The following is a 12,633-nucleotide window of genomic DNA, read 5'->3' as shown; positions in this document are numbered from 1 at the left end:
AGTGCTAACCACTGCGCCACCGTGCCGCTCCTTAGATGGAGTATAACTCGGGGAAATATGAAGATTGTACACACTTGGCAGGAAAAATAGAAGAGCAAAATATTATTTAAATGGAGAGACTGTCGAATGTTGTGGTACAGAATGTAGGTGTCCCTAGTACACCAATCACAAAGTTGGCAAATAATTAGGAAGGCAAATGAAATGTTGCCCTTTATTGAAAGGGGGGATGGAGTATAAAAATAGGGAAGTCTTGCAACAAGTGCACAGGATGTTGGTGAGAACACGCCTGGAGTACGGTGTACAGTTTTGGTCTCCTTACTCAAGGAGGGATGTACTTGCATTGGAAGCAGTTCAGAGAAGGTTCATTAGGCTGAGCCCTGAGATGAAGGGATCGTCTGAGGAAAGGCTGAGCAGGTTTGGCTTAGAAGAACAAGAAGTGATCTTATTGAAACAGAAGATGCTGAGGGGCTTGACAAGGTGCATGCTGACAGCATGTTTGCCCTTGTGGGGAAACTAGGGGGCACAGTTTAAATACGAGGGGTCTCCCAACTAAGACAGAGATGAGAAGGAATTCCTTCTCTCAGAGGGTCACCAGTCTTGAAGTTCTCCTCCACGGAGAACAATGGAGGCAGCCTCATGGAATATATTCACGACTGAGATAGATCTTTGATTGACTAGGGAGTCAACGATTCTGGGGGTCAGGCAGGAAAGTGCAGTTAAGGCTGAAATCAGATCAGCCACAATGTTAATAAATAGGGTAGTAGGCCCGATGGGCTAAATGGTCTACACCTGCTCCTTATTATCTTATTTCCAGCATTTTTGTTCGTTAGCTCAGGTTTCTAGCTTCTGCAGTATTTTGCATTAAGGAAGTTGAAGGGGTTCTTTGGGGTGATGGTGGTGGACGCATGGGGGAGGCGGGGGATTGAATTTCTCAATATCATACAGGATATTAACAAAGTTGATCCAGGCAAGCAGCTCGACTATAGTGAATGCGTGAATACTGGAGAACAACCGCTGAAACTGGGAACATTAAGAGGAATAAGGGATTCCTTCACGCATAAGTTAATTGAGTTATGGAAAGAGTCATGGGGGGAGAACAGTATAAACGGACAATTGGATTCATTTTTGGAGAAGGAGGGATTAATATATGAGACAGTTGATGAATGAAAGAGCCATTTGCTCACTCGAGACCAATAGCCCTTTGTGATTTAAAAAAAATTATGTTCTTCATATTTGTCTCCCCCACACACTTTGCAAAGACAAAAGCTGCAATTGTCTTGTCAAATTCACTGGTCCCTAAATAGAAACATTATTCTGACTCAAGAATGTATTACAATCTAATCCTTTTAATTCAAATTATCTAATGACTCCTCTTTAAAACGCAAAAGAATTGTCACTTTTGCTATTATTTCATTTCTCAATTAAATTATTGGGCAATTCAAAATGTTTAATATTTCACACACCAGTACTTTTTTTTTTTCTTATTAGTTTGTGGGTTGCAGATGTCACTGGTGAGGCCAGAAATTATTGCCCACCCGAAGGTGGTGGTGGGCTGCCTTCTTGAATTGTTGCAGTCAATTGTAGCCGAATGGCCTAATTCTGCTCCTATATCTTATGAAGAGAGTTCTAGGATTTTGACCCAGCGACTGTGAAGGAAAGGCGATATTTTTCATGTCAGGATGGTGTGCAACTTGGAGAGGAGTTTGCAGATGGCAGTGTTCACATGCATCTGCTGCCCTTGTACCTCCGGGTGCTCCGGTTTCGTCCCACAAGTCCCGAAAGACGTGCCCATTAGGCGAATTGGACATTCTGAATTCTCCCTCAGTGTACCCGAACAGGCGCCGGAGTGTGGCGACTAGGGGATTTTCACAGTAACCTCATTGCAGTGTTACTGTAAGCCTACTTGTGACACTAAAGATGGGTGAGCAGATAGCACTGTTATCAACACTTTCCCATCACTTTGCTGATGACTGAGAATAGACTGATGGGGCGTAATTTCCAGCAGCATTTTGTGGACAGGACATACCTGGGCATCTTTCCACATTGCCAGGTAGGTGCCAGTGTTTTGGATGCACTGGGACAGCTTGGCTAGGAGTGCAGCTAGTTCTGGAACACAGTCTCCATCTCCAGTACTATTTCCGAAATGTTATCAGGGCCCATTTCTTTGCAGTATCCAGTGCCTTTTGCCGTTACTTGATATCATGTGGAATGAATTGAATTGACTGACCACTGCATGAACAGTGCTACCATAAAACAAGTGAATACACCCTGTTTTAGGACTGTAGTAGAGGGCTTGCTAGGTCCAACAAAACTCCAGGAATTAATACTGCATGACAATATATCTTCAGGGAAGGTGTAGAAGCCAATTTGGTAAAGTTTCCAAAGCCACTGTTCACTTTTTCTACAAATCGAGTGATAAGGCCACTTAAATGCCCCCAACTTTTAAATCTAGAATACAACGCCCAATTGAAATTTGTGAAATACGCTGAATCGAGCTATTTGGTGCCTTCCCCTCGTTAAGTGCAATTTGACTGATTTGCTTTATTCAGAGCCACTAAAATATCAGATTACCACTGCTGTGAATCTTTTGGAACTGACACATTCAGCATTCTCAATTTAAATGCAACTGGAAGTTCAGTTTTCTTCTTCCCCCAAAAATAGGCTGAATCAGATTACTGAGAGCAGGGCAAGAAATGGACATTCCATACATTTTCCATTTTAGGTTACATGCTGCACATTCGTGCAAAAAGAGCTTAACCTGATAATATAGTTGTACATCATTCTGTTCTGGTCCCACTTAAAATTGGGGTACAACAATTCTGAATTGTTCTACTAGCATTAATAAAAATAAACTGTTTCCAATGGCTGGACTGGCACGAGGGTCTGTTTAAATAGAAGACACAGGTTCAAGACATTGGCAAAAAGCTGGGATAAAAGACGGGAGGAATTTCTCCAGGCGAAGAGTTATGATGATCTGGAATGCTCTAATAAGCTTTATTGTCACAAGTAGGCTTACATTAACACTGCAATGAAGTTACTGTGAAAAGCCCCTAGTCGCCACAATCCGGCACCTGTTTGGGTACACTGAGGGAGAATTCAGAATGTCCAATTCACCTAACAGCACATCTTTCGGGATTTGAGGGGGGAAACCGGAGCACCCGGAAGAAACCCACGCTGACACGGGGAGAACGTGCAGACTCTGCACAGACAGTGACCCAAGTGGGAATCGAACCTGGAACCCTGGAGCATGTGACGCAACAGTGCTAACCACTGTGCTACCGTGCCGCCCACAAGAAAGGGAAGCAGATTCAACAGTAACTTTCAACGGGTAACTGAATATATGGTTATAAAGGGGAAACAAAATGCAAGAAAATGGGAAAAAGGCACAGGATCTGCGTGACAAGAAAGAGGAGCTCCTGAAACAGCTGGATGACCTCAAGGTCGAGTTCTCCCACTCCCATGTTGCTAAGGGGTGCTGCATCCAAGCTTTCCAAAATCCACGTTGCACGCATGTCCTGATGCGCAATCAAGACTGTAATCAAACAGGTGCAAAAAGAGGACTTGAGAAAATTCTACAAGGGCAAGAAGTACATGCCTTTTGGACTTGTGACCAAAGATGACCATGTGCCATGAATCGTCTGCCAAATAAACATGGAGAGTATGAAGACCAAGAAACAGCAAAGGAAAGAATGTTTGTACCCCGTACACAAATTTCCTGTAAAGCATAAATGTTCTACCACCTAGAAGATATTAAAGGACAAGGAGTAGGGGGACAAACTGGATACCTCTTTCAAAGAGATGGCACTGACATGATGGGCTGAACCTTGCGTACTATTTTTATTAAATTAATTCCTGGGATGTGGCTGTCGCTGGCTGGGCCAGTATGTGTTGCCCAGCTCTAATTGACCTCAAGTGGCTTACTGGGCTATTTAAAGAGGGCAGTCAGAAGTTAACCACGTTGCTGCTGCGGGTCTTGAATCACATCGGCCAGGCCAGATAAGGGCAGCAGATTTCCTTCCCTAAAGGACATCAGTGAAGCAGATGTTTTTTCTACAATAAACAATGGTTTCACGGTCACTATTACTGACACTTACAGCTTTTAGTTTCAGATTTTATCACTGGAGTTTAAATTCCACCCAATGCCATGGTGCGATTTGAACCCGTGTCCCCACAGCATTAGCCTTGGGCCCAGGATTACTAATCCAATGACATTACCGCTGTGCCACTGCAACAATATGATCCAATCATCAAACATACAGCAAATCAGGATACAAAGGTTTGATAGATTCATATCTCCTAACGTGTTACAGTCCCAGTTTTACCTGCATGAGCTCTGCTCGTACTGGCTGGATGTGGTCATACAAAAAATCAGGCTGCAAGTTGTCAACGCATAGTTCCAGCGTCCGCAGGCCCTGACTGACTAGGGTCTGGGAGCCATTAAGCGCAGATACTAATGGGTCCATGAGCATAGGCAGGTAAGGCAAGAGGGAACTGAGTCGGACAGGCACGGTTAAACACAGCTCCACAAAGAGATCTTTCATGTGTTGTTTATGCAGGCCACTCTGCAGCATATTCAGCCCTGCAAAAAAAAAAAAAACAGCATAAGTATGCATCTGCTACCCTGTTCAATATATTTTTCTCAAATAGATGTTGAGACATTAGTCTTATGCATACGGTACAATTTTAGGTGACAATGTTATTTTCATCTTGCTAAATGCTGCGATAAAAATGAAAGTTTGAAGAGTGAAAATTAACAAAAACATTGATATACAGATAGAATCAGGAAATACCCTGGTTCTATGCATTACAACTTATAGAAAATCCACTTTTTGAGTGATACATTTTCAGTCCTGCATTTGTAAGCGCCCAAGCAGATTTAGGACTCAAAGGGAATTATCTTCAACAAGGAACATGCTTTAGCTAATGTTCACTTCAATTAAGTGCCCAATACATTTTATCAAAGCTTGAAATATATTGATTGAACCTGGGGTTATTTCATCAGTTGAACAGTCAGAAACTAATGTAATTGCATTCTTACCTTGCAGCAAGTTAGGCAGTAATGGCAGAAACTCCTGATACAGGAGATCATGGCTGCCACCCCCAATGGATCGGAAAAGAGCTCGAAGCAACAGAAAGTAGTTGTACGGCTCCTTGGCTGTTTGAGCAAGCTCCATAGAACTGTTCACAATCTTGTGCAGATGTGGCTAAAACACAATGAAATTTGGCGTTAAGAGGGTTTCCAGTTTGGGATTCATGTCAACCGTTGCACAATGGGTAGCACTCTTGCCTCAAATGTTTGTGGGTCAAATCCCACTCCAGAGACTGGGGCACAAAATCCAGGCTAACATTCAAAAGTGCAACTGTGAGGGTGTGCCACACTGTTGGAGATACTGTCTTTTAGATGAGACGTTAAACAGAGGCCCTGCCTGCCGCATCAATGGCTTGAGTGTGACAATACATACAGCAGACCATCCACCCAATTTCACACAAACACATGAGAAAACCCGAGCCTCGCCATTCGAAGTAAAAGCGACTTAGCTACAATTTTGCTTTTATTTTGTCTTAAACTCTGCTCCCACATTCACATGAGACTTGTTATTATTCAGTTAATTCCAAAGGTTTAAACAACCATTCTCTAATCTAGTGAAGCAACATTAACATACAAACCAAAGAATCCAAACATTTAAATTGCTGTTACAGCTCATTAAATTCACTCAACCTTGAATTTTCTGACAGGGGAGAACAGAAGAATAGAGCTTTTTAATATAATATTTTAAAGTGACCTTCATAGAGTAAAATTAGATGTTAAACCATTAATCACCAAGAAAAGCCACATTTCAAAACAGTCACTTCATTTCCATCAGTCAAAATCCATTACATGTTTTCGCCCCGCACACAAAGACATTGCAAAAAAAATCAAACAAAAGTTTGAATGACAAGAAGCATTTAAGGTAATTACTGGAAAAAGGGAAGAAGGATGAAAGCAGCAAAGGAAAACTCAGATATTCCTACACAACGGTGACTAACTGAACACATGTCTCTGGTCGCTTGTGAATGGCTCTAGGATGCGGAGATGATAAGTGACACTATTGTCTATTTTCTGGACTGATTACTCCAGGGCTCCAAGGGTACACAAACTATTTCCTGGGATTCAGAAGATCGAGAGATGATTTCATCAAAGTTTTCAGATATTATGGGTAACTGACAGGGAGAAACTATCTACTTTATTTCTGCTGGTTAGGGAGTTCAGGACTAAGGTACACAATCCAAAAATTAGTAGCTGGCCTTTCAGGAAAAAATGTAGGAAATGCTCTTTACAGACAGACAGACTGGGTAGAAATTTGAGAGTCTCTTCTGCAAACAGCAAATCACACCAATTTTCAATTTTAAATAGGAAATTGCTAGATCATTGTTAACCAGTGGTTTAAGGGATACAGGGCAATGATGCAAAAATGAATAAATTGAAGAGCTAACAGCATTCAGGACTCCTCCTGTTCCTAGATATAAAAACTAGACTTCTTTCTTGCATATCATTCCCAGTGCCCGCCACACAAGCAGTACAAAAGGTTGCTTTACTTCTTCAGTGTTCAAACATTCAAGCATAACTCCAGGATCGGAGCACCAAAACAATCCAGGGCTACGCTGAAAGAGTGCTGCACTCTCAGCAGTGCCGCCTTTCAGGCGAGACGTGAAACCAAGAGCATATCTGCCCTCCCAAAGTGATGTAAAGAAATCCTATGGCATCATTTCAAAGAGGAACAGGCCAATGTTTTCGCCAAGATTTATCTCTCAGCCAACATCGCTGTTAGTGGGAGCTTGTGGTGTATCAATTAGTTGCTGCATTTCCTATGATACAACAGTGAATATACTTTACGAGGGGCTTTGTGATTTCTTTTTATTCATGTGGGCATCCCTAATTATCCCGAGTGGCTTGCTAGGTCATTTCAGAGGGAAGTTAAGAGTCAACCACACTGCAGTGGATCTGGAGTGACAGGTAGGCCAGACCAGGTAAGGATGGACATTAGTGAACCAGATGGGTTTTCTATGACAATCAATAGTTTCATGGTCATCCTTAGACTTTAAGTTCCAGATTTCAATTGAATTCAAATTTTACCATCTGCCATGGTGGAATTCAAACCCAGGTCCCCCGCCCGGGTCTCTGGATTACTGGTCCAGTGGAAATACCACTGCCTCACCCAAGTGGTTGTGAAAGGCACTACATTTAGGGGCTGGTTTAGCTCAGTGAGCTAGTCAGCTGGTTTGCGATGCAGAACAAGGCCAGCAGCATGGGTTCAATTCCCAGACCAGCTGAGAATTCTGAATTCTCCCTCTGTGTACTCGAAAAGGCACTGGAATAGGCGACTAGGGGTTTTCACAGTAACTTCATTGCAGTGTTAATGTAAGCATACTTGTGACAATGAAGGTTATTTATTCATTCAGAAAGTTAAAAGACAGGACCTCGAGGGTTGTAATCTCGGGATTACTCCCTGTGCCACGTGCCAGTGAGGCTAGAAATAGGAAGATAGAGCAGACAAACACGTGGCTAAACAGCTGGTGTAGGAGGGAGGGTTTCTGTTATCTGGACCACTGGGAGCTCTTCCGGGGCAGGTGTGACCTGTATAAGATGGACGGGTTGCATCTAAACCGGAGAGGCATAAATATCCTGGCCGCGAGATTTGCTAGTGTCACACGGGAGGGTTTAAACTAGTATGGCAGGGGGGTGGGCACGGGAGCAATAGGTCAGAAGGTGAGAGCGTTGAGGGAGAACTAGGGAATAGGGACAGTGTGGCTCTGAGGCAGAGCAGACGGGGAAAAGTTGCTGAACACAGCGGGTCTGGTGGCCTGAAGTGCATATGTTTTAATGCAAGGAGCATTACGGGTAAGGCAGATGAACTTAGAGCTTGGATTACTACTTGGAACTATGATGTTGTTGCCATTACAGAGACCTGGTTGAGGGAAGGGCAGGATTGGCAGCTAAACGTTCCAGGATTTAGATGTTTCAGGCGGGATAGAGGGGGATGTAAAAGGGGAGGCGGAGTTGCGCTACTTGTTCAGGAGAGTATCACAGCTATACAGCGAGAGGACACCTCAGAGGGCAGTGAGGCTATATGGGTAGAGATCAGGAATAAGAAGGGTGCAGTCACAATGTTGGGGGTATACTACAGGCCTCCCAACAGCCAGCGGGAGATAGAGGAGCAGATAGGTAGACAGATTTTGGAAAAGAGTAAAAACAACAGGGTTGTGGTGATGGGAGACTTCAACTTCCCCAATATTGACTGGGACTCACTTAGTGCCAGGGGCTTAGACGGGGCAGAGTTTGTAAGGAGCATCCAGGAGGGCTTCTTAAAACAATATGTAAACAGTCCAACTAGGGAAGAGGCGGTACTGGACCTGGTATTGGGGAATGAGCCCGGCCAGGTGGTAGATGTTTCAGTAGGGGAGCATTTCGGTAACAGTGACCACAATTCAGTAAGTTTTAAAGTACTGGTGGACAAGGATAAGAGTGGTCCGAGGATGAATGTGCTAAATTGGGGGAAGGCTAATTATAACAATATTAGGCGGGAACTGAAGAACATAGATTGGGGGCGGATGTTTGAGGGCAAATCAACATCTGACATGTGGGAGGCTTTCAAGTGTCAGTTGATAGGAATACAGGACCGGCATGTTCCTGTGAGGAAGAAAGATAAATACGGCAATTTTCGGGAACCTTGGATGACGAATGATATTGTAGGCCTCGTCAAAAAGAAAAAGGAGGCATTTGTCAGGGCTAAAAGGCTGGGAACAGACGAAGTCTGTGTGGCATATAAGGAAAGTAGGAAGGAACTTAAGCAGGGAGTCAGGAGGGCTAGAAGGGGTCATGAAAAGTCATTGGCAAATAGGGTTAAGGAAAATCCCAAGGCTTTTTACACTTACATAAAAAGCAAGAGGGTAGCCAGGGAAAGGGTTGGCCCACTGAAGGATAGGCAAGGGAATCTATGTGTGGAGCCAGAGGAAATGGGCGAGGTACTAAATGAATACTTTGCATCGGTATTCACCAAAGAGAAGGAATTGGTAGATGTTGAGTCTGGAGAAGGGGGTGTAGATAGCCTGGGTCACATTGTGATCCAAAAAGACGAGGTGTTGGGTGTCTTAAAAAATATTAAGGTAGATAAGTCCCCAGGGCCGGATGGGATCTACCCCAGAATACTGAAGGAGGCTGGAGAGGAAATTGCTGAGGCCTTGACAGAAATCTTTGGATCCTCGCTGTCTTCAGGGGATGTCCCGGAGGACTGGAGAATAGCCACTGTTGTTCCTCTGTTTAAGAAGGGTGGCAGGGATAATCCCGGGAACTACAGGCCGGTGAGCCTTACTTCAGTGGTAGGGAAATTACTGGAGAGAATTCTTCGAGACAGGATCTACTCCCATTTGGAAGCAAATGGACGTATTAGTGAGAGGCAGCACGGTTTTGTGAAGGGGAGGTCGTGTCTCACTAACTTGATAGAGTTTTTCGAGGAGGTCACTAAGATGATTGATGCAGGTAGGGCAGTAGATGTTGTCTATATGGACTTCAGTAAGGCCTTTGACAAGGTCCCTCATGGTAGACTAGTACAAAAGGTGAAGTCACACGGGATCAGGGGTGAACTGGCAAGGTGGATACAGAACTGGCTAGGCCATAGAAGGCAGAGGGTAGCAATGGAGGGATGCTTTTCTAATTGGAGGGCTGTGACCAGTGGTGTTCCACAGGGATCAGTGCTGGGACCTTTGCTCTTTGTAGTATATATAAATGATTTGGAGGAAAATGTAACTGGTCTGATTAGTAAGTTTGCAGACGACACAAAGGTTGGTGGAATTGCGGATAGCGATGAGGACTGTCTGAGGATACAGCAGGATTTAGATTGTCTGGAGACTTGGGCGGAGAGATGGCAGATGGAGTTTAACCTGGACAAATGTGAGGTAATGCATTTTGGAAGGGCTAATGCAGGTAGGGAATATACAGTGAATGGTAGAACCCTCAAGAGTATTGAAAGTCAAAGAGATCTAGGAGTACAGGTCCACAGGTCACTGAAAGGGGCAACACAGGTGGAGAAGGTAGTCAAGAAGGCATACGGCATGCTTGCCTTCATTGGCCGGGGCATTGAGTATAAGAATTGGCAAGTCATGTTGCAGCTGTATAGAACCTTAGTTAGGCCACACTTGGAGTATAGTGTTCAATTCTGGTCGCCACACTACCAGAAGGTGTGGAGGCTTTAGAGAGGGTGCAGAAGAGATTTACCAGAATGTTGCCTGGTATGGAGGGCATAAGCTATGAGGAGCGATTGAATAAACTCGGTTTGTTCTCACTGGAACGAAGGAGGTTGAGGGGCGACCTGATAGAGGTATACAAAATTATGAGGGGCATAGACAGAGTGGATAGTCAGAGGCTTTTCCCCAGGGTAGAGGGGTCAATTACTAGGGGGCATAGGTTTAAGGTGAGAGGGGCAAAGTTTAGAGTAGATGTACGAGGCAAGTTTTTTATGCAGAGGGTAGTGGGTGCCTGGAACTCACTACCGGAGGAGGTAGTGGAGGCAGGGACGATAGGGACATTTAAGGGGCATCTTGACAAATATATGAATAGGATGGGAATAGAAGGATACGGACCCAGGAAGTGTAGAAGATTGTAGTTTAGTCGGGCAGTATGGTCGGCACGGGCTTGGAGGGCCGAAGGGCCTGTTCCTGTGCTGTACATTTCTTTGTTCTTTGTTTTATTGGGTGGACGTATTTCTTTCAATTTCAGTCTTGGGTGGACGTATTTCTTTCAATTTCAGTCTTGAAGCAATCGATAAAAGGCTATTTCAGCATTAGGAACAGGAACCTCACGGGTCAGAAGGCCTGACCTGGCAGCATCATGAGCTTGAAGCTAGACACTTCAACTCGATCCCATGAGTTATTCAAACGTACCTGCACAATACCCGGGAAACTTCAAAATCAAAATGTAACCAAGAGCCATTTATTTCCTTTTCTTTTTGTCCAGGTGCTGCCGCAATCTTGCTAAGTTCAAGCAGCTTCTTTCCCCAAGTGTCACAATTACACAAAGCCTGCAGCCATCTGGCTTAACCAGTCTATGCTGAGGTTCATGTTCCATCCAAGCCTCCTCCCACCCCTCTTCATCGAACCCGGCTGCACCACCACTCTACGTCAGAGCAGTCATAAAATCTGCAGTACTTTATTCACACACCAGCCTTGGATTGTGAAAACGCTTCATTCTTCAAGCAATGTGGGCAGCACGGTAGCACATTGGTTAGCACAATTGCTTCACAGCTCCAAGGTCCCAGGTTCGATTCCGGCTTGGGTCACTGTCTGTGCGGAGTCTGCACATCCTCCCGGTAAGTGCGTGGGTTTACTCCGGTTTCCTCCCACAGTCCAAAGATGTGCAGGTTAGGTGGATTGGCCATGATAAATTGCCCTTAGTATCCAAAATTGCCCTTAGTGTTGGGTGGGGTTACTGGGTTATGGGGATAGGGTGGAGGTGTTGACCTTGGGTAGGGTGCTCTTTCCAAGAGTCGGTGCAGTCGATGGGCCGAATGGCCTCCTTCTGCACTGTAAATTCTATGTAAATTCTTTGATAATCAATGCCATCACAACTATGGGCAGCATGGTAGCACAGTGCTTCACAGCGCCATGGTCCCAGGTTCGATTCCCGGCTTGGGTCACTGTCTGTGCCGAGTCTGCACGTTCTCCTTGTCTGCGTGGGTTTCATAGAATTTAGTGCAGAAGGAGGCCATTCGGCCCATCGAGTCTGCAATGGCCCTTGGAAAGAACACCCCCACCCTTTCCCCATAACCCAGTAACCCCACCTAAACTTTTTGGACACTAAGGGCAATTTATCACGGCCAACTTGCACATCTTTGGACTGTGGGAGGAAACCAGAGCACCCGGAGGAAATCCACGCACACGGAGAGAACGTGCAAACTTCGCACAGACAGTGACCCAAGCCGGGAATCTACCCAAGCTGGGACACTGGAGCTGTGAAGCAATTGTGCTAACCGCTGTGCTGCTGCGCTGCTCTCCGGATGCTCCGGTTTCCTCCCACAAGTCCCGAATAAGTGCTTGTTAGGTGAATTAGACATTCTGAATTCTCCCTCTGTGTACCCAAACAGGCGCCGGAGTGTGGCGACTAGAGGATTTTCACAATAAATTCATTGCAGTATTAATGAAAGCCTACTTGTGACAATAATAAAGGTTGAGAGAATTTACCAGTCTCTCCCTCATTCGCTTCTGCGCCTCCAACTTACCTTTAGCATCTGCTCATTCTCAGCTGCGAAGAGGGACACTGAGCCAAACACCAGTTTGAACAGCTTGAGATAGAGGTTGGAGAGCTCAACGTTGGAGCCCATTTCTGGAAGTCGGTCGAGAAGATATTCCACCAGAATTGTAGCAAACAGAGCTGAGGTAGAAGGGTTTGCCAAAAATGAGTTGGCCACAATCTGCAGCAGACAATTAATTAAAAGTAAATGAAAAACAATGAATATTTCTAGGATTGGTGTATGATTTTATACTGTATTTACACTGTCAACATATAAAACACATCATTCTGATCAACTTTAAATAACCAGCAGGGAACTTGTAAACTGACGGGTTAGTTATAGAGGTGTATCAATCTCGGATTGCAGAACA

The 12,633-nt window shown here is 44.6% G+C and overlaps 1 protein-coding gene and 1 pseudogene across 2 annotated transcripts in view; one reads left to right on the top strand and one right to left on the bottom strand.

The window, feature by feature from the left end:
• trrap (transformation/transcription domain-associated protein) overlaps positions 1 to 12,633 on the bottom strand; it is a 241,921-nt gene that overhangs the window by 177,598 nt on the left and 51,690 nt on the right. For both annotated transcript variants that reach the window (XM_072481554.1, XM_072481555.1), the window contains exons 18-20: positions 12,252 to 12,443; positions 5,039 to 5,204; positions 4,323 to 4,579 (exon numbers count right to left, since the gene is read on the bottom strand). In XM_072481554.1, coding sequence (XP_072337655.1) covers positions 4,323 to 4,579; positions 5,039 to 5,204; positions 12,252 to 12,443 — 615 coding nt within the window. The remainder of the gene's footprint in view (positions 1 to 4,322; positions 4,580 to 5,038; positions 5,205 to 12,251; positions 12,444 to 12,633) is intronic.
• On the top strand, positions 3,363 to 3,744 carry LOC140394544 (large ribosomal subunit protein uL29-like; annotated as a pseudogene).

This window comes from Scyliorhinus torazame, chromosome 17 (assembly GCF_047496885.1).
Source record: "Scyliorhinus torazame isolate Kashiwa2021f chromosome 17, sScyTor2.1, whole genome shotgun sequence".
NCBI classification, from domain to species: domain Eukaryota; kingdom Metazoa; phylum Chordata; class Chondrichthyes; order Carcharhiniformes; family Scyliorhinidae; genus Scyliorhinus; species Scyliorhinus torazame.
This window is presented reverse-complemented; position numbering and strand designations above follow the sequence as displayed.